The sequence below is a fragment of the Oreochromis niloticus genome, linkage group LG18, assembly GCF_001858045.2.
Source record: "Oreochromis niloticus isolate F11D_XX linkage group LG18, O_niloticus_UMD_NMBU, whole genome shotgun sequence".
In the NCBI taxonomy this organism is placed as follows: domain Eukaryota; kingdom Metazoa; phylum Chordata; class Actinopteri; order Cichliformes; family Cichlidae; genus Oreochromis; species Oreochromis niloticus.
The window spans coordinates 10,892,344-10,914,929 of record NC_031982.2 but is presented as its reverse complement, the minus strand read 5'-3'; the positions used below and the strand labels follow the sequence as shown (position 1 = coordinate 10,914,929).

The window sequence follows — 22,586 nt, the reverse complement described above, 5'->3', positions numbered from 1 at the left end:
GGAATTCTCTAAAACTGACTTTTTTCTAAGGAACTCACAGAGATGCATCAGAAAAGCGGACATAAAACAAGGATAAACACCTTTGTGTTGTTGTTTGCTGTGAACATCGAACTGTCTCATTTTCCCGTTCAGCTCCATGGTTTACCTCTGACCTGCGTCACCTTAAAGCTAAAGGACGCCAACTCGAACGTCTATTCAAGAAAACCGGACTTACTGTACATAAAGAAATGCACAATGATCATGTTTTGTTCTATAAGGATTGCATTGCCTCAGCCAAATCTGCTTACTACTCTGGTTTAATTAGTTCTAGTGAAGGTAACTCCAGGTCCCTCTATTCATTGTCCAGTAAAATTACAAAACCTCCAGACACATTCCCCTCCCAGATGTATTCTGTTGATTTTTGCAACTCTCTTATCTCTTTTTTTCACTTGTAAAATCTCAGACATTCACCGTCAACTTAACTCTTTAGGAGCTCCTGACTCTGAAGTAGACTTCCTGGTTCCCCCACTGTCTTCCTGTCAGTTATTTTCAAGATTTACTCTTCCCTCCATAACTGACGTATCTAATCTCATTAAAAAATCTAAGTCATCTACCTGTCAACTTGACCCTCTCCCCACTGTGTTAGTTAAAGCCTGTCTTCCCTCGTTAGCACCTCTCATAACCAGCATTATCCATTCCTCCCTGAACACTGGAATTGTTCCTGAAGCACTGAAAAAGGCTTCTGTTATCCCAATTCTCAAAAAGCCTGGTGCAGACCCCTATAACTTTGATAATCTTCGCCCTATATCAAATCTCCCCTTTATTTCAAAAATTCTTGAAAAAGTTGTCGCCGCCCAGCTTCATTTACATCTCAATGACCATAATCTCTATGAACAATTTCAATCTGGTTTCCGCCCTAATCATAGCACAGAAACTGCTCTGTTAAGAATTACCAATGACCTTCTGATGGCAGCAGATTCTGGTCTCCTATCCATTCTCATCCTTTCTCACAATATTCTCCTGAACCGGTTAGCTTCCATTGGTATTAGTCATACCCCCCTTGCCTGGTTTACCTCCTATCTCTCCGACCGCACTCAGTTTATCCAACTTAAATCCCATTCTTCAACTCTCTTTCCTGTTTCTGCTGGTGTGCCCCAGGGTTCAGTATTGGGGCCTCTTTTATTCATTATTTATATGCTTCCTCTTGGTTATATATTCTGAAAATATAATATAAATTTCCACTGTTATGCCGATGACACCCAGCTCTACCTTTCTTCTAAACCCAATTCATCCCTCCCACCTACCTCCCTCTCAGACTGTCTTATTGAGATTAGATCCTGGTTCTCCTCCAATTTCCTCAAACTTAACAGTAATAAAACTGAAGTTTTACTTGTCGGTACACCATCTATCTTAACCAAATCCCACAGCTTTTCCATTTACATTGAAAATTCTCCCACCTTTCCCTCCCCCCAGGTTAAGAGTTTGGGTGTCATACTTGATAATACTCTTTCATTCCAGTCTCACATTAATTACATAACCCGGTCTGCTTACTTCCATTTACGTAATATTAACCGACTCCGTCCCTTCCTTACCCCTCATGCTGCTGCCATCCTTGTCCATAGTCTTATTACATCCCGTATTGATTACTGTAATTCCCTCCTATTTGGTCTCCCTAAAAGGTCCCTTCATAAACTCCAACTTCTTCAAAATTCTGCAGCTCGGATCATAACCCGTACTCCGTTAAGTGCTCATATTACCCCAGTTCTTCAGCAGCTTCACTGGTTGCCCATAGAAGCCAGGATAAATTTTAAAATCTTACTTCTTACATACAAGTGTATCCATAAATCTGCTCCTTCATATTTGTGTGACCTGCTCCATATCACCACTGTTTCCCGCCCTCTCAGATCATCATCTGCTATTCATCTTACTGTTCCGTCCTCACACCTTATTACTATGGGGAACAGAGCTTTCAGTCGCTCTGCTCCCCGGCTCTGGAACTCTCTTCCCCCTGCACTAAGAAATATTGACTCCCTCTCCGTATTTAAGACACAGCTCAAAACACATCTGTTTAAACTGGCTTATTCGCTTTAATGCTGATTTTATCTGTTGTCACGCTCTGTTTTGTAATTTTAACTTATTTTATGTATATTATGACTACTGTTCCTTTTATTAATTGTTTTTTGTAAGGTGACCTTGGGTTTCTCAAAGGTGCCCTCAAATAAAATGTATTATCATTATTATTATTATTATTATTATTATTATTATCATCATTATAAGTAAATGTTATGCAGTCTGACCCAGTAAGATTACCAGTGTGCCTTTCACAAACCATATTAAGATGCCATCAGAACAGAAAGTAGTTCTGAAAGTGGATGTTTTTCTTCATTAGTACAATATGGCCTCAACTTTTCAATAATTTCATTCATACAATAAAAATTCTGAAAAACTAAGCCAGGAGGTCTGCACTACATTGCAGTGATGCAAACTTAAAATCAGAGCCATAAGTCAGACACTAAATTTGAACTGAAACAAGCAGTGAAGTAAGCAGATTTAACTTTTTTTTTTTTTTTTTTTCCCCCCCTCTTAGATTCTTTAAACACTTCCCACCAACAGACTGAATAAAAGAAGAAATGGGTACCTGGGAGTTATGAAAGTCAAAACTAGGACAAAGGACATAAAAACATATTTATGCCTCAAAAATGTTTTTGATTTGAATACTGGCTTATAACAAGCAGGATGTGGATTCAAATCATGCAGATAAAACTTTGAAATGGCTTCAATCAAAAGGTACGCACACAAAACCTCACACTCTAAGATAAATATGCAAAATGCTGAGCAAATCTGAAAGAACTACTGGGAAGTTATTAAGCTCTTAGTAAAATTCCTAGTATGGTGCCATAAGCTGTAATCACCATCTATGGTACTTGTAGGAAGTACTGACTCGCCAGGATGAGCATTCAGAGCTTTGAGTTTTCACATCCAGGTTGTAAAACAGATTAGTGGTGTTTCAAAGAGGATGCAAAGCTCTTTTCTCCATCTCTACTGTTAGAAAGCACCAACTCACGAGTGGTAACACTGTTAGACCGATGTATTTTTCAACCTTTTATCATGTCCAAAGGTGCAGTAGCCACAGAGGGAAGAAAACCGTGTGCACCTGTCCAGAAAGATCCTGTTACTTATCTGAACATCTAATCATATCTGCTCACTCCAAACCAAAAGCTAAAGGGCGGATGCCACGGTTTACACACCTATAGGCTCTTGCACAGTCATAAAACTCCACCACCAGGATCTTTATCTGTGCTAAAGGCTGTTCGAAATTAAACATTAAAATGCACACAGAGCAACAAGGACGACCCACTGGAGTGAATTAAACCCAGTTATCTGGATCCCCTCGGAGTTCAATTATCAAGTGACCCCGTGAGTCCAGAGGCACACCAGCTCCTCCAGTCTCTATCCCAGTGTGTCCAGAATAATGGCCATCCCCTCAGCCTGCTGACCCCATGCCGTGTTCCCGGGTTTGTCGGGAAACAAGGGGAGAAAACCCCCTTTCTACTCAATTACCCTCGCCGCCCCCGGCCACCGAGCAAACACAAAGGAATCTAGCTTCATTAAAACCATCTCAGCCAGGAATGAACCAAACAGGCTAATTTATCAGCCATGTAGAGAGAGGGAGAGGGGGGACTGGCTGGTGGGTGGTTTCCAGACTCTAAAAGCAACACAGGCATCTTTCACATGGACCCAACTTCTATCGACCGTGCTGGTGCACTGCTGGTGGGGCTTGTGCGCGCGTATTTGAGTGGGTGGATTTGAAGAAACTTGACAGCAACTCCAATACAGACCTGAAGGCAAAAAATGCAACGTTGACAGCTCTGCGTGTATGTGTGTTTCTGTGCAGGTCTGTGCATGTCTGCCTCGATGCAAATGAAACTCGTGGAAGAAGGGAGAAACATGAATGCTCTGCCTGCGAGGCCGTGGGGATTTGGGGAGGAAAAAAGGGGGAGACAAACGCAGGGGGAAGGAAGGAATGAAAGGAAGGTAGAGATGCTGCCTGGGGGCCCCCACACAGCAGATATTATACATGTTGAAACAGCCCATTAAAAGTGTGATGTTCTGCGTTATTTTTAAGCTCAGAAACGAAGCCAACTGGTTGTGGGCACGCAGGCAGCAAACACCTTGATACAAAAGCAGTGATTTAGAGCGGAGGTGCCATTTCGTCTCGAAAGGTAAAAAATACGGCTAAAAGTTAGCGCCCTTCGTCTTTTGTTTCACCGGGAGCGTTTATTACCGCTCCTATCAAGGTAAATAGCGATGAACTCAACTTAAAAGTTTTCCGTTTTAGCCTTTTATACACGTTAACCTTTAAATACCCGCAAGCACGCGCGTACAAACACAGACGTTATCTTAAAAAAGCACGTAATAAAAGTACAGATAAAATTGAGGCGAGGAAAACGGGAAAAAAAAAACCAACTTACCAATTAAACCGCCGACCATGAAGGCAAACGCCTGGAACAAAAGCAGAATAACTCCCACTATCACCAACTTTTTGGTGCTCATATTCTCAATAATAGCCCCCGCCATGGCGAAGGAAATGTTGGGTTGACAATATCACCACCGAGCGAGAAACAGTAATGTTGGAAGGACAAGAGGGGAAAAAGGAAGAGGGAGAGAAGAAAGTAGTAATGGGTCCAGCAGCACTGATGCACCGACGCATGTATCAAGCAAACAGAGCAAAACCTAGATCGGTGCGTGCGTCGCTTTAAGAAAAAGTCACGTGATCGATACAGCTGCTGCTCATTGCCAACGCGCCAAACTGTGTTTAAAAGGTACCGCATCTGCCAACGGAACGAGTCGCCACCAAAAAAACACAAAATTACTCTCGCAAAGATAAAAAAAAAAAAAAAAAAAAAGTAATAATAATTACACATCTCTCCATAACAAAATGGAGCCCAAAAGAAAAAGAAATGTTTCTGCTGTGTGGGATCATTTTGATCTTTTAACTGCAAATAAGGTAATAGTTTGTCTGTCTTTGTTTCAGTGTAATCTATCAGAATAGGAAGAACAGCAATGTGACTTGCAGTGTAAATTATTTATTTCATTTGCAGGTTAAATGTCAAATCTGTTCTGCGGCGCTTTCTTACACAAACAAAAGCACCTCCTCAGTGTTTAGACATTACAGAGCCAAACATGAAAATGAGGAGACAAACACACCGAGAATGAACACAGGTCGGTCTATATTGACACTGAACAGCTTTATCATCATTTTTTTTATTAATATGTGTTTTATTATTTTGAAATCAAGCATCTAGGAAGACTGTTCTGGACCAGGCTGTCCTGAGTTTTATTATAAAGGACTGCCAACCCCTTAGTATTGTGGAGAGTGTCGGAGAGGAACATTCCAAGATCAGAGGATCCTTTAACGTACCGGGGGAATAGGAAGACATCTTATCAGAACCTTTTCCACCTGGCTTTACAGTTTTTGTGTACCCCAGCTTCATCTGTGCCTGTGAGTTTTCCAACGCTGGGGGAAATGGTGTCAAAAAAAACGCAATGGACTGAATGCAAAAACATTGGATAAACTTATTTTTCTGAATAGAAATTTATAATAAACTCTGAGTCAATTACATTTAAATGGATAATATTACATTCACAATACTTTCATTTTAATTTTCACTTAATGTCATTCACAATATATTTTAAAGATGTCTACAATATTTGCAATGTAAAAGATATAAAATGATTCCATGGAAAGTACAATACCTTGCAGTGTATACAAGTATGACTAGGTCATCGAATCAGTGACAGTTGTGAGTCTCAAGTAAGTTGCCTGCAATGATATTTAAGGTCCAGCAGGTGTCAGTATGGAGCAAAACAGCAACACTGTGTCGACACAGTATCGATACAGTTTGGGGAATGTGCTGAAACGCTTCACGAGGCCTCATCTACCCATCACTAGAAGAAAGCGATGCATCCACTGCAAGTAGGAAGGCAAGCTGGGCCCCCACCGCTCTGCTCCTGCCTTTCAACTTAGGAGGAGGAGGGGAAAAAACACAGGAATCACATGACCGAATAGCGCTCAGCTTTATCCCTCAACAGCCAGCTAAGATCAGGGGGAAGATCTGTGGAGCGCCACCGCATTGCATTAGAGGCTAGTAATGCAGGTTACTGTGTCATTGAATGCAGTGGCGGTCCTAGCCTGTTTGGCGCCCTGGGCGAACACTCCCTCTGGATGAACACCCATCCCTCAACCCGAGGATCACCACAACATAACCTAACAGACCTACACCTTAGTTCACAGATTCGCTTTGTCTAAGGTGTATTTCTGGGATTTGCACAACCCAGGATTCAAATCATGAATACTTAATGGGCTTGGATTTACAACATTATGAATGAAATGTGCTTGGAAGTAGTACGCCCCCCTCCCCTTTCGACAGGTTGTGTTCGAGACTTTAAATCATCAAACTGTAAAATATAAATTTTAAATTGTTATTGATCCCTTTACCCCTAGTCCTAAAGTGTATATTTATTTTCTTACTCTTCTTATATTTATTGTTTGTTTACTTGCACTGCTAGAGCCTAGAGCCTTGTCGTCTCGTCTCTCTATATACTGGACTGTTGGTAGCGGAGATGATAATAAAGTTTACTTTGACTTCAGCAGCAAGCAGGCGCACCGAGGGCTCTCGCGCTCACTTTTCGCGTACAGAATTTCGAAAAAAACATCGGTGCAAATTATAAATCTGTATCATGATGTCTGGTGTTTTCGTGTTTGTTATTTTGTTTTTATTTTCTTTTATTTTGCGAGTTGGTTATTAGATGCTGCTCCAGCCAACCAGAGAATCCCCCGCCGCCCCGCCCTCTCCTCCCTGTGCGGCAAACAGCAGGCGCACCTCGCAAACGGAGGGCGCCCTTACTCCCGCAAATGGGTGATAGAAAACCGATTGGTGCCTATGACATTCCCAATATGCGCTGGCTGACGTCGGGGCAGCATGAGTACGGGCAAAAAATTATTTTATTTTTTTTTGCTGATGTCCGTGATGCCGCCCCCACCACGATGCCGCCCCGGGCAACCGCCTGTGTCGCCCATATCAAAAACCGCTACTGATTGAATGCCTGTAATAGCGTCCCTGTTGTGTGGGTACAGGGCTATTTAAAGGAAGGTTTGTGAGGTCCCATCTCACGTTTGGAGCCGTCGACACATTGCCCCCACTAACCTATTCTTAGTCCAAGGTAGGAACAGATATAAATAGGCGGCTGCACAATACTTAACTGTGTTCTGTAAGTTCAGATATTTCTGGGCACGTGACATACTCAAAGGTTTAAGCTAACTAATGTTCGGCAGTTAAAAAATAAAACAAAACTGTCACAAAATGTTCCTGGTTCCTAGAGCCAGTAGATCAGACTTTCGCTGCCCCTCCAAAAAAAGAGCCAAATTAATTGCTTATAATTTGTAATTAAGTCTTCACATTACATGTAGAGCAGGGGTGTCAAACGTAAGGGCCAGTGGCCAGATTCGGCCGCCAAAGTAGTGATGGGATTTCCGGCTCTTTTTAGAGAACCGGCTCTTTCGGCTCCCAACCAGCTCTTCAGGTTTTTTTGTTGCTTTAATTAATTTATTATTAACAACAATATAAAATTATGCACAAAAGGAATTACTAATGTAAAAACAACAACAACATGGTTTTATTTATATATGTTTATTCTATATATTGTACCCTCTGTAATTCTACTCACTTTTAATATAAAAAGAATGCACCCTCAGCCACGCACACAAACTGAACAGCTTCATATAGTTATATACTCAGCACTTGACACTTGCAGCAATACACAATAAACAGACAACCCAGGTACATACAGACACAAACACCATGATCCCTACGGGGGTTTTCTGGCGTCCAACGCCCGGTCCAACCCTTATGCCCCCGTCGTTAATTTAAGAGGGGTTTACTTTAACCAGAAATACACCTACGAGCCTCACTGGGGACTAGAACCACCAGTTTCAATCAATGCCCATTTAACCACAAATACCTTTAAGAGCATCACTGGGGACTGAAACCACCAGCTTTAACCAATGCCCTCTTAACCACAGATAAATTTAAAAGCATCACTGGGGACTTGAACCGCCAGTTTTATCAACGCCCGGGACCAACCCTGTCGTCCAAACTGTCCCCCCGAAGTCTAACTTCTGCTGTCCAATCAGCGCGAACCTTCTGTCCCTGACAAAAAAAGTGGTCGCTGACCACTGGTAATTAACGGGGGCCAAATCCCAAGGCTACCTACCTGGCTGCCGGTCCAACCGGGCCCACTCCCTCGTCCAGGAATGGGTGGCTTGCCAAAGCTGACCTTCGCGCTCTTAAGAGCCCAACTCTCGTACAGAATCAAATTGGTAACTTTAAGACCATCCAACGGCCGATGTCCAACGCCTGCTGGCCTATTGTAAAATTTATTATACTTCCACAACAACATGTGAAGACAACTTTGCACAGACACTTAAAATAACTTTGCAGCAGACTTAAACATCAACCTGCAGTTCTTAGCAAAAGTCTCTTGTTCTAATGTTTCAACACTACTGAGCCAATTTAACAGTGAAGATCATCAACTCAGCGAACAGACAATTTAGAATTCATCCAATATACACACTTTGATCTAACAGGCTGTGCTTACCTTTGTATTGTCGAGCCGGCTCTCCGTTCGCTTTTACAATTTCACCTTAAGCCGAATTTGTCCTCTCAGCCGTAAAAGAATCCTGGGTTTTGGCACCAAGTATTAAATCTAGTTCTTTATTATTCTTTTACTGAATAGAGAGAACACGACTCAGTTTTCAAAGTGTTTATAATTATTTATTCAATCATCTTCCGGAAGAGAGAGAGACATGCGCAGCCCAAAGCCATTTTGCAGATCTCTGGCATTAGAAGCCAAAAATGTGTATCATATAGGTGTTATTTTGGTCCTTTACACGTCACACATAGTTTCAATAAAAACAACTCCTTCTGTGTTACTTAGTTCCACTTTTTCTGTCTGGTTTCCTGTATTTTATTAATATGCCTCTGTTGCTAAGGCGACCTGTCACCCTCTGACCTAGTTCTCTCTCACAGCTGGCCTTGCTTTATACATGCCTTTATTATTAAAATACATAAAACAATATAATCAGAAAATAAGCACTAAGAATATATATTTATTCCGTAACAATACACATACCATTGTGCGACTCTTAAATTAATGTGCACAGATTCCTCCCCCCCCAAAACAGCTCCATGCAACTCATAGCAAGTGTACAACTTTCCATTATCAATGATAAAACACCATGCATTTATGTGTAGTAAAGAAGTAAGCTGTTTTGATACAGAAACTGTAAAGAAAGCATGAGAGAATGGCTCCTTCTGAACACACATGTAGAACAGTAAAAAAACAGAAACAGAGGATTTGTCCAGCTGCCTAAATGGCTTTCGTATTTTATTTTTCTATTAGAGACCTCAGTGGGTATTTGCTAAACATGTAAAGGTGACAGGCTTTTGGACATGATCAATCAACCATTTTGACCAATTAAACATAACTGCTAGCAGAAGCCATCGTTTGCATGCAGATGTGATTTATTCCTGTTTATGAAGCCCAGTGCGCTGCACTGTTGCCGAGGCAGCTATTAGGGTGATAACGGCGATACCATTGGTTTTTGGCACTTGGGGATTGAAATAAAAATGAACAAAAACAGCATTAGGGACTGCAGGATAGGTAAGGAGTCAGACATAGACGGAGAGCCTGGAGTTCTGTGTTCAGAAGCGGGCACGGATTCGGTCCAATGGATCTGTGTCCCACATCTTGGGATCCCAAGCCTGGAACCAGCCAGTGAAAGTTGGAGGCTCTGCTCCCTGTTTGATGGTGGTGATGGCAATTCCTTTGCGACCGGAGGGATCCGAGTCCACATATTCTTTTGCTGCACAACAAGAAGGAAGAGAGGGGAAAGGACAGGTGGAGAGATGGAGGATGAGAATATGAAGAGAGGTGGTGTTTACCTCTGATCTTAAGGTTTTTGGTTTTTGATTTGAAACTTAAAATACTTAAGCACAATAAGTTTACTGATTCTGTTTCACATGCAAGATGCTGTCAAACAGTATCTTGCGTGTGCTTTGGAAATTATCTTTAACTTTTTTTCAGTTGTAATGTAACAAACCTATTTTGGGAGCTCCTTCCTTTTCCACGTCATTGGCATCTTTGCCAATCCAAATGAAGACCTAGAGACAGGAGAGATTTCAAAAGTCAGAATTTTAAAAGTATGTCCTACAAAAGTTCTGAAAGTGACATTTCACACATGCCAGAAAGGTCATCTCACCTGATCCCAGGTGTCCAGGAGCATTACATCATCAGTGGCCAGATCTGACTGAGTGAAGTCTCCAGGAACTTCTTCCACCTGAGAGATGGGACAAAAGGAAGCTCAGACTGACTGCGTGCAGGTTTAGGTGCATTCAAATGTCACAGTCCTTACCAAATTAACACTATACACTGATCAGGCATAACATTAAGAGTACTGACAGGTGAAGTGAATATCACTGATTATCTCTTCATTGTGGCAGCTGTTAGTGGGTGGGAGATATTAGGGAGCAAGTGAACATTTTGTCTTCAAAGCTGATGTGTTCGAAGCTGGAAAAATGGGCAGGTGTGAGGATTTGAGTGAGTTTGATGAGGGCCATATTAGGATGGCCAGACAGATTCAGAGCATCTCCAACACTGCAGCTCTTGTGGGGCGTTCTCGGTCTGCAGTCGTCAGTATCTATCAAAAGTGATCCAAGAAAGGACCAGTGGTGAACCAGCGACAGGGACTTATGGTCCAATCCAACAGATAAGCTACTGTAGCTCAAATTGCCCAAAAAAGTTCATGCTGGTTCTGATAGAACCGTGTCAGAATACAAGGAGCATCACAGTTTGTTGTGTACAGGGCTGCATAACTGCACACCAGTCAGGGTGTCCATGCTGAATACTGTCCACTGCCTAAAGCACCAACAATGGACTCGTGAGCATCAGAACTGGACCACAGAGCAATGCGAGAAGGTGATCTGGTCTGGTGAATCATGTTTTCTTTTACCTCATGTGGATGGCCACGTGCGTGTGCATCACTTACCTGGGAACACCTGGCAGCATGATGCACTATGGGAAGAAGGCAAGCTGTTGGAGAAAGTGTGATATTTGGGCAATGCTCTGCTGGGAAACCTTGGGTCCTGCCATCCATGTGGATGTTACTTTGACACGTACTACCTTCTTAAGTATTGTTGCAGACCATGTGCATCCTTTCATGGAAACGGTACTCCCTGATGGCAGTGGCCTCTTTCAGCAGGATAATGCACCCTGCCACAAAGCAAGAATGGTTCAGGAATGGTTTGAGGAGCATAACAGCAAGTTTGAGATGCTGACTCCAAATTATCCAGATATTAATCCTGTAGGATATGCTGGACAAACAAGTCTGATTCATGGAGGCCCCACCTCCCAACTTAGACAACTTAAAGTATCTGTTGCTAACATCTTGATGCCAGATACCACAGCACACCTTCAGGGGTCTATTTGCGTCCAAGCCTAAACCAATCAGGGCTTTTTTGGGGAGCAAAAGGGAGACCAACACAATATTAGGAGATGGTCATAATGTTATGCCTGATCTTTAGCCAGATGTGACATGTACACTCTAATAAAAAAAAGTTTGAGCTGCATTCTTCTCCCTGACTTACACTGAGGTTTCCTGTTTTGTTGGAGCAGCCAAAGAGACGTGGGGGTCTGATCCCGCTCGGCAGACTCTTTGATGTCTGCCTCCCAGAGCAGACCAGAAGTCAGCTGTGAGAGAAGAATACACAACAGACTTTAGCTACACGTAACATTTAATTCATGCTTCATTTGTTTGGACAGGAAGTGAAACACGGCCTCTTTGGGCCACTGATTAATGAGATGCATCAGCTCTTTAAGTGTAATCGTAATCAGACCTGAAGATGCTCATCAGGTGGGGAGGCTCCTGACCCTGTGTCACTCTCACCTGTGGGTGGGTGGAGCTTGGGTATTAACAAAATTCACCAGCAAAGGCAATGACTAATCTAGCTATTCCAGATTAGCTACAGATTTTGCTTTTAGGTTTACCAAAACCAAGCATCCATTGGACGTAAAACGTCCAGCTTATTGCACCAGCATGCATCTGCTCTTATATAACTATCATTAGCTTACAGCTTTAAGTGTTTAAAGTATGTGCTAACTAAAAATAAAGACAAGACGATATTTTATTAAATTTTAATGAAATCTGTAGATTGTTTAGGTGAAGTTTAATAAACTCAGCCGTCTGCTCCTTGCTATCTAAAATATAACAGGGCACCGGAATATATTCTTGAGCATGTCACACTTCTGATAATCAGTTGTCTGTTTGACGTTTATTCAGCTGTGTAAAAACTATAACTTTAATCTCAGCCAAACCGATTTACTCAGGAACAAATAAAATACTAAAAAAAAGCCAAACAATAACATTTTTAAGTTATCTAAGTGACTTACATATCACGTTTAACCTGAGTAGCGAAAGAGAGCGGTGGGTTTGAAAACGATTTGCCGGGAGTCCGGTGTTCTCAACGGCTCTAGTGAGCCATAAACCCCAGCTAGCTATCGAGCCGGTGGGTAACAGACGTCTCCGAAAACGTCGGAGCACTTTTGAGAACATGTGGTGTCTTGATAAACTGAGCAGATATTTGAGGTTTACACAGCTACATTCTCGCCTGAAAATATGTTAAACGTTTATTTTGTGACCCAGAAAGAATAATAAGAGTAATATTAAAACTAACTAGCTGCCGCCATTGTTGGAAACTGAGCAGGGCCTCCTTCTTCTTCTGGGTTTAACGGCAGCAGGCATCCTTGTACATGCAGTGCTGCCATCTTCTGTTTCAGTCCGTTATTACACTCTTACTACTAAATTCCTGCGTCTTTTGAGTTATTACAAAGCTTCAAACGACGCGTCGACTATTAAATTAGTCGTTGACGATTTTGATAGTCGACTAATCGTGGCAGCCCTACTTGATATTTACTATAATTGAGTTTAAGGTAAGTGATTTTTATACCACAGATAAATGCAACACAACTTAAATAAAATGTGAAATATTTTAACTAAATAGCAATATTGCATGATGATTATTATCTAATATTTCAAATAAATTTGTTTTTTTTAGAAAATACCCAAAAATATCAGTTGTGTTGGCATGGTCGTGTGAGAAAATCAGCTTAAAACATCTCAGAAATGTCTTAATGTCTCCAGTATTGCTGAGAGTTTGATGTATAACTAGCACTAACTGAGGGTCAAGGTTTACCCACGTTTTAATGCAATTCCTGAAACGTGCTGCAGTTTGGATGCGATCAAAATAAAAAATATAGAAACACTGCCCTCTGCTGGTTATCCTGGGAGATGTTTTTTTTCTTTCTTATGGGATCTTTATGAGGCAATTAGTTTTCATCAGCCACACTAAATCCTCTCTAATAGTTAATACATTTGAAGGAGACAGGCAGACAATATTTGTTTTAGTCTTTGTTACACAGCCCATGAGTTAAAAATGATGCGTACTAGTTATGTGGGAAGTGTGATGAGCAGATTCAAAGAAAGATAAACGTTATATGTACCCATTAAGGCTAGTTTGAGACCTTAGCCATAAGCTCTTACTCAATGAAGGATCTCATATCACCTTTATCTGTTCATGTCAGTCATTTAGGAAGAAAAAAATGACGCTAATACAATAACTGTTGTTTCTTTAACATTTCTAAGTCAAAGGTCTAATGTTTCCATTACAGGGTCTTTCTGTGATTACACAGACTTGTTTCGTGCATGTGATGTTGAGGTGTCTAGTGGGTCAGGTTCTAACCTGAACTGGGGCTCCTCCCATTGAGTCATCCAGCTTCACTGTGAGGAACGTTGAAGCGGCCAGTTCGTCTTGCGTGCACTTCAGCCCCTGCCTGACACAGTAGCACCAACACAGTCTGAAACATGTTATTAACTCATGCGTTTGTGTGTGAGTGTGTGAGATAGAGAGAGAGAGAGAGATCTTAGACAGGGTGTGGCACACTCTGCCACAGATTTTACTTCATACTAATTTAAAGAGATTATATGCTTTATACATGTTTTGCTGTTTTACCCACCATGTGTATATGATGTGCTGCTCCCGTGATCCCTGTCTGTAGCTGTAGAGGATGAGGTAACAGTCTCCCCCATAGAAGTGACCATAGGAGGAGGGATCCACGGGCACATTTGCACCATCCTCAACACGCCAGATCTAGAACACCAGACCCCAATCTTTTTAAAAAAATAAAACCTCACAATTGTGTTTATCTGTGTGATTGTTTCACTTTTTAACACCCTCCTACCTGGACTTTGCCCTTGCCATCGTCCACCATGCCGTGCTGCGCCGCCATGGCTTTGTTTGTGTGTAGGGTGGAGGCATCAAAGGGAACCTGCTTCACTTTGGCTATGCGGCCAATAGTGTAGGCCTTACCGGGACCTGTGGTCTCATCCTTATCCCTCCAGTCGGAAAAGAACTGCTTAAAGAGAGACGTTTCGCCACCTGCAGGAAGTACCTGGATCTGCAAGTCATACAGAGATTTGTCTTTATGGTTAGCTGCACTGTGGGATTTACAAATTTATTTTCTTTTGTCTGAGTTACTAAGTATATGCCGGCTTTACCGTTGTATTTTTGCTGTATCCCTTTGTTAGAATTTGTGCAAAAAGAAGAAGAAAAAAGGAAATGTTTTGCTGCACCTTTCCATACAAAGATGGTCTTGTCCACCCCGTTGTCCAGGATGTAGCACTCCTCTGGAGACAGCATGGCCTGTTTGAAGGGACTGGATGGAGCCACAGATGTCACCTTCATAGAGCCAGATGCATCTGAGATCTAAAAAAAAAAGGGAAATAGGCCCCATCAGATACTGATTCAGTTTTTTGTTTTTTTTATAATTATAAGATGAAATTTCTTTTTCGCTATGAAGTCTTTCCACCCTTGTATCAAAGCCAGGGTGTTTACATTTCTTTGACTGTCACTTGTGTTTCTCACCATGTAGAGGGCAGCCTTCTTCCTGTTGGAAGTCTCCACCTTGTCGTCATCCGGAGTACTGGGGGCGATGGAGGTTTTTGGTCCTAGAACCTAAACAACAAGCAAAGGCAGTAATCACTAAAGGTTTATCATCATTAGCACTGATTAAATGCTTTTTAGTGCAAATATAAACACAGCTTTATTCAGATGAAAAAAAATCTCTATAAATTGAAAGTATGCTCGTTAAACCAGCCCTCCCCTAACTCTCTCTATCTCATTAGGCATCTCTAGAGTTTAGCCATCTTGTTGTAAAGGAAGTGTTTACAAAGCTGCCCTGGCACAGAGCTGGCGTATGAGCAGCACTTACAAAGGCCAGCATTGTGCCCCGTCATTCCCACACTGACTAACTCCGTGGCAGTCGAATGCATTAATTGCACTTAAAGCTCCTGCTCTCGAGTGATCACCTCTGAGGTTAAAGTGTGGTGACATTTGCTAGAAGAGGGAGACAAGTGAGGAATGTGCGTGTCTGACCTCTATGATGGGATCCGGCTCATCCCCTTCCTCCACCATATGCACTTTGGCTCTGCCGTTCCTCTCATTATCTCTGATGTCGATGGTGACCTCGGAGGCCTTCAGCCGCTCGAAACGGTTACACTCACTGCCGCACCACTGATAGATGTCCTGCAGGAGGGATGGACTCATGCTTTCATGTTTCTTACATCTAACTGTGATCCTACTATCTGAATGTTGCAGCAGAAATTAAGTCATCACATATGAAAACATGTACAGTTTTGATAAGCTTGTTTAAATTGTAGCCTTAGTTTCTTAGTTGACAGGAGTGGTAGCTGGTGTGGTGTTCTGCTGTTGTAGCTCATCAGCTTCAAGGTTCCATGTGATTTGTGCTTAGAGTCAGTTGTGCTTTCCTATCAACTCAAAGCAGTCTGCCCATTCTCCTGTGGCATCAACAAGGCATTTTCACCCAGAAAACTGCTGCTCACTGGATATTTTAGGACCCTGTAAACTCTAGAGATGGTTATGTGGGAAAATCCCATCAGCTCAGCAGTTTCTGAAATACTCAGGCCAGCCTGTCTGACACCAACAACCACATTATATTCAAAGTCACTTAAGTCACCTTTTTTCCCTCATTCTGATGCTCAGTTGAACTTCAGCAGGCTGTGTTTACCGCGTCTACATGCCTAAATTTATTATATTGCTCCCATGTGATTGACTAATAACATATGTGGAAATTGCTCATTAATAATGGCCCAAATGCATTTAATTGCTTCAGTTTCAATGTCTTGGTTTTAGTATTGAGACACTGTAGCAGTGTAGTACAAAGCCACCATTAATGCCATCACCTGTGCTTTTCCCACTGTATGAAAAAGGCCTACTGAGAAAGCAATCCTCAAATCTAGGACGCTAGAAGCATTTAACCCTTATAATTATGCAATTATTGGTTTTGGCAACTCGCTTTTGTAGGATGAACAACTATTTAAATAATTAACCAACCATTTGAACTCTACATGACCAGTGTTAAAACTCAAACATTGTCATGTGATGACTTAATTTCTGCTTCGATTAATTGCCTAAAGAGTCCCCCCCCCAGTTCCTCCCAAATACTGCAGAGCAATGAGCTCCCCAGCCCATCAACTAACCTTTACACTTTGTGGGACAGCTACAAATCTAACCTCACATTAAAGTGAGGTTACAAGGAACTTCAACCTTGGACATAGTTTACACTCCAAACACACCTATCTTATCTGCTTCCCCTCTCCTGTCCAATCACAGATCGGGATGAACAGCTATGTACTGGCAACAAACTGAGGCCTGCTCACCAACCTCAACACAAAAAGGACTCATATGTCAATGTGTGCACTTACAGCATCAGTTTTAAGGTATTGCTCAACAGTTAAAGAAAACAAAACTTTAACCTGAAGCTATAAGGAAAAGAAACAGACTCAAGATGGCATTGTTGAGTTGGCTTGTTAAATCACTCTCACCATAGGCTGGTTTTGTGCAGACTTTCATACACCAACAAAAATATTCGTTCAAAATCTAGTTTTGGCTTACAGAGGCATGTTATTACAAGCCCAAAGTGCTTTGCAGGTACCATCAGTCACGGCATACCAAGGACTCTCATAAGTAACTGCCTAAAATCTCCTTTATTAGAACAAAAGTCAGTAAAAAACAACCTAAAGTGGTTTTCACTGTTTTTACCGGAACAAATGCAAAAATTGAGTCAAGCAAAGTCTAAATTGTGCAACTCAGTCTGCATGTAAATGATAAAGTAATCTGGTGATTTCAGTTTCTGAGGATGGAAGTTTTAGGTAATTAATCAAAGAGTCCGAAGCCAGAGGCATAAATCAATAATAACCATTTAGGCAATTTATCAAAAAAACAAAAAAACAAAACACATGCTAATTCAAGTTTCTTGTTTTAATTTAGATGAGGTTTTTATTTTTAAGTTTATTTATAAGAGTTTTCATCTTTATTTTGGACAGGGCAGTACAGAATGACATCCAGCAAATGGCCCAGGACAGACTTGAACCTGAGGATCTGCAGTAGCGTGAGTTATATCACTGCTCCTTCTACAATTTTATATGACTGCTGACTGAATGTTTTGCTGCTGAGCTTCTGTGTATTTCTTACACTTGAAAAAAAACATACCAAGAAAACCTAAAAGATATTTAAAATGACTTCTGTATATAAAACATTGGCAATAAGTCTGGGCAAGGGATGTGAATCATTATCCTTCCTCAGGCTTTAAACATTAGATCCATGAACAGTTGAAAATTTACATAAATTCTGATACTTCTATACACTGGAACAGAGAAATATTTAAATATGTCGCTGAATAGAAACAGATCGACTTCATTCAGTATTATTTATGTTGAAGTAAGCATTGTGTACATTGAAAAAAAACTTCTATGTATCTTAAAGTTTCTGCTCCATGTCTGATTGCACACCCTGTTTTTTGTTCGAGTCAATATTGTCTACACTGCTAATTAAGGCTTATTTTAAAGAAAATATGAGCTGTGTCACTGTGAGGAGAAAGCTGCGGTAAAGAGGTAAAGAAATCCGTGGCTTCTCCTCTCACATGGATGTTAGATGCTCCGTATTTGGCACTAGTTTTACCTTTGTGCCTGTCACCTGTGTCCTCCACTCAGACTGACAAACACAATAATAGGATCTCTACAGCTTGAACACAGCTTCAGGGACCAGTGTGTCCTTGACACAACAAGCAGACAGAGTCAGCAAAGGCTGAGACACAGCGGTGAATCAGAGTCAGAAAGCCTTGACACATTTACTGAAACGAGGGGAAATTAGGTCTGCGCGCTACCTTTCTTACCTATCTGAGATGGTTGCTATGACAACACTTCCTGCTTAGCAAATGTGTACATGTCAGGCTGATGTCAACCTGATTAGTACATGAGCACAGAGAGCGCCTCACTTCCTGAAGGCAGCAGTGAATAAACGACTTTCATCTACAACCACCTTTGAAACACACAAAATAAAAAATTAATTAATTAATAAAACAGCATCTTGGAAAACGCTTCAGCTATAAAGCACATGTTTCACCAAGTTAGCCCATTTTTAGCCAATAAGAAAGGACTGAGTTATGCCTGGGATTTCATAAAAGCAAGTGAGTGTGCTGCCAAACCAACAGATGGGTGTGACTGTATATCCGCAGTGTCACCACCACTCCTCTGAGTACATCTGCTGCTGGGTAGGGTGAATTTCAAGCAAACCAGACACTGTAGGCTCAGCCTTGTGACTACCAACTTATACAATGCAGTGCATACACAGGCACACACCGCAAACATCAAGCTGGAGGAGCCTTTGAGTGTATCTTTGCATACTGTATAGCTGAAGTGGAAGAAAATCATCACTGAAAAGACAACGTTGTGGAGTTCTTAGTGAAACAAAAGAGAGAAAAACGGCATAAAACTCTAACATGAGGGACATTTTTCAGTCTTGTAAAAATAGAATAAATATATTTCTTCACATACATGGCACATGACAACCCAGAAAACTGTTTTATTTTTATATATATACAAATATATATACACACTATGATAACCTTTGTCATCCTCATAACAAATCTTGGCAGCCATCTTGGCCTTTTACCAAAGGAAAATCACCTGGACTGTGATAAAAACCATCAACCATTATGTTTTTAAGTACAGCTTAAATTACTTAAACACAGGCTCTTTGTCTTCACTGCTGGCCAGTCATGCTTACACGTACATGTATAGGGACCCCGTAAATAGATACGACACCAGGCTCATAAAAAAAACAAAATAACAATAAATAATAGTCTTCATCAGTGTTGGGTGTAATGCGTTACTAAGTAACGCGTTACTGTAATTAAATTACTTTTCCACTGAAAAAGTAGAGTAACTAATTACTGTTCATTTTTAGGTATTTTAATTACAGTTACTTACAATGTACTTGCGTTACATTGTAAACTAATTAAACTCGCTGAATATCATTATTTAATTTCAATAATTTATCTTCTAAACGTAGAAGTAAACTCTGCCACTTTAACATCGCTGTAGTGCAGCTGCACGTCATTTCGTGCCAGTTTGCTGCATAGTCGTATTCTAAAGTGGAAGATGTCGGACTCGGCTGAAGCGAGTGGCTGTTTTATGAAATGGACATACTCCTCCCTTTTCTGAAACAAGCAGACAAGAATATTACAGTAATCTGTAAGCTATGTCCTGGGGAGAAAAAACTATCGGCTGCTGTTCATAGCATGAGTAATCTACTGAAGCGCCTGACACGAGAGCATAGACGAACACTTCTGAGTGATTCTTGTTCATCATCCATGGATAACACCGCGGCAACTCCTGCTAAGCAGACAAAACTTGATTTTACTTCAGCAGCACAGAAAGCATCTGAAGGTGAGCTTAAAAAATGATTGCAGGCTACATTGTGGAAGACATGCTACCGCTGCGCAGTGTAGAGTCTCCGTCTTTAAAAAAGATTTATTTATTATTTAAAGAGTTTAATTTCTATTGTTTGTCCACTCAAGGTTTATAGGGATTTTAAGAAGTATTTAGTTAAATTACTTATTTAGTAATTAAGTTACTTTTCTGACACAGTAATTAGATAAGTATTTTAAATACAATATTGACTAAGTAATTAGCAATTAATTACTTTTTTAAAGTAACTTACCCAACACTGGTCTTCATGTACACAAAAAAGGCAGAGAGAGAAGATTCATGTCCAGGAATGTGAATCAAAAGAGTTGTATAGACTCCTGTGAGACTGTTTAGACTTTTTTTTTTAAGTTCTGGATTTTGACCTTCAGCGTAAGAGCAGAGATAAGAGACTGCCAAATCAGAGTGGACAACACACATAAAACTGTCTGTACATTTTATAGAAGATCCATCAGGAATGTGTCAATGAAATCTGCCATTTCACAATAATGACAGCACACAGAGTCTCTCTGTTGAAGCTGATATCAAACACCTCATCACCTTGTTTATTTGATTTCTTCAGTATAAATGTTGCCAGTTTTACACCATTTTACCAAGACATTTAATAAAGTTTTCCTTTAATCTAAGGACTGTTTTGAGTTATTTATTAATAAAATGCGGCGGCTTTGCAGAGTAAACTATGCAACATTTTCAGTGTCTGATGATAATCTCAGGACCACATAATGTTTGGTTTTTTTCAACACTTCCAACACTCAACAATGGTTACTTCCAGGAAGACACAAAAGCAACTATCTGGCAATTGCTGACTAATTATTTCAAAATTTGTTATAGATTGTGAATAATCAGTAATCAGATGATGATTACTAATTGTCAATGATCAGAGAAAGAAAATTAGGACTTAAGTAGGAGTGAATTACTCATTTATACCACTGATGAAGGTTGCTTACTTCTTTAAAATGTCACATGGCGAGAAATGCATTTTTAGTTCTCAGAAATTATGGTTTGAATAACTCTTAATATTCATTTTAGTAACAAAAAAAAAAAACCCTTAAAAAAGTGTGAAGAATCAGAAACAGCAAATTCCGCATACAGTACTGATCCAAAGTCTTTATCCACCCCTCATTTCTTTATATTTTGGTAGGAAAATTAGAAATAATTGTGTGATGTTTTTGAAGCAGCTGCAAACATCTATAAAAATACAGTATACAAGGCAAAAACAGAGTTTCTACAATTCTAACAAGCTTGAAAGTCAGTATTTGGTATGACCACCTTTATTCTCTAACACAGGCTAAACTCTCTGAGGCAGCTTTCTTTTCATTTTAATTCAAATCAATTTTATTTATATAGTGACAAATCAAAACAACTGTTTCCTCAAGCTCCTTTATACTGTAACGAAAAGACCGTACAAAACACCAACAATCAGACGACCCCCTACGAGCAAGCACTTGGCAACAGGGGGAAGGAAAACCTCCTTTTTAACAGGAAGAAACCTCTGGCAAAACCAGGCTCAGTGGGGCAGCCATCTGCAGCGACCAGTTGGTATTGAGAGGAATAGTTGTCCAGGCTTCTTCAGGGACATCCTCGTCTTCAATTTAAACACTTTACAGCTGGTATGGCATGGTTGATCAAAAATCTGACCAGCTACTTTCACTACTGGCTGAAATGCAGCCCCAAATGATGACAATCCTGCCGCCCAGCTATAGATACTCTCCTGACCTCCTCTGTACTCACTGAAAATTATTTGAACCAAATATTTAAAATTTAGATTCATCAATCCATAAGACCTGTTGCCAACGATTTTCAGTCCATTTCTTGTGTAATTTTGCATATGTTGGCTTTTTGTTTCTGTTTACCTTCATTAAGAATAGCCTCTTAACAGCTACCCTTCCAATGAAACCATTTCTGGTGAGGCTTCAGGGAACAGTAGATAGATCAACTGAATAACCACATGTATATCTCAGGTCCTGTATGAGGTCTTTCCTGAAATTTTCCCCCTATTTCTTAAGGACGTGACTTTCAGATAATGTTTATCTGCTAAAGATTGTTTTCTTTATTTTCAGATTCTTTTTTGTCTCCGACTTGTCCAGATGCCTCACATTTTTTAAGGCACATGCTGCACAATATGTTGATAAATCCCATGTTTTTCAATAATATTTCTTTGGGAATGATTATATTGGTGGAAAAAATATTTTATACCTGTCAAACTGTGTTATACACAGCATTTTTCAGGGATTCAACTAAAGTCGGAGAAGAAGAAATGGGAGCATGTGTTTTTGTAACAGGCTGCTAGTAACAAAGTACTTAGAAATACTTTTTAAAATTGGTTCTTTGCTATCACTGGTTTATCTCTTGAGTTAGATACATTTTTTATTGAATGACTCATAGGTCTGTGTTAAGTGAATCATTCAAAGATCACTTTGTGTTGACTATACTATCAAACAAATAAGATTCCTCTGAAAATGGTCATATAAGGGGACTGGACTGGAAATGAGTGCAATAGCAGTTAATGACCAAACAACAACTTTGAAGGGCTTTCACAGAGCCTGGAGAAATATTGCTCAAGTCCATTTTAAAAATTTACCAGAACGTCTGGCTCCCAGGAAGCAAAATATAAAGAAATGAGGGGTGACTCAAGACTTTTTCTGAG

General features: G+C 40.5%; 2 protein-coding genes across 5 annotated transcripts in view; both read right to left on the bottom strand.

Annotated features, from left to right (window-relative positions):
• Positions 1 to 4,721, bottom strand: part of LOC109194426 (protein wntless homolog) — a 31,164-nt gene extending 26,443 nt beyond the window's left edge. For 2 of the 4 annotated variants that reach the window (XM_019348300.2, XM_019348302.2), the window contains exon 1: positions 4,452 to 4,721. In XM_019348300.2, the coding sequence (XP_019203845.1) occupies positions 4,452 to 4,557 (106 nt within the window). In that variant the 5' untranslated portion in view covers positions 4,558 to 4,721. The remainder of the gene's footprint in view (positions 1 to 4,451) is intronic. The other 2 variants (XM_019348301.2, XM_019348303.2) reach the window with 1 other exon arrangement.
• Positions 4,722 to 8,958: 4,237 nt separating this feature from the next.
• LOC102082069 (gelsolin) lies at positions 8,959 to 15,698 on the bottom strand. The gene is given in 13 exon segments (XM_019347396.2): positions 8,959 to 9,904; positions 10,142 to 10,202; positions 10,301 to 10,378; positions 11,685 to 11,761; positions 11,764 to 11,787; positions 11,870 to 11,886; positions 11,934 to 11,983; positions 13,836 to 13,926; positions 14,110 to 14,243; positions 14,335 to 14,573; positions 14,651 to 14,858; positions 15,018 to 15,107; positions 15,528 to 15,698. Coding segments are annotated over 13 exon segments (1,401 nt in total). The 3' UTR covers positions 8,959 to 9,743.
• Between the last annotated feature and the right edge of the window lie 6,888 nt (positions 15,699 to 22,586).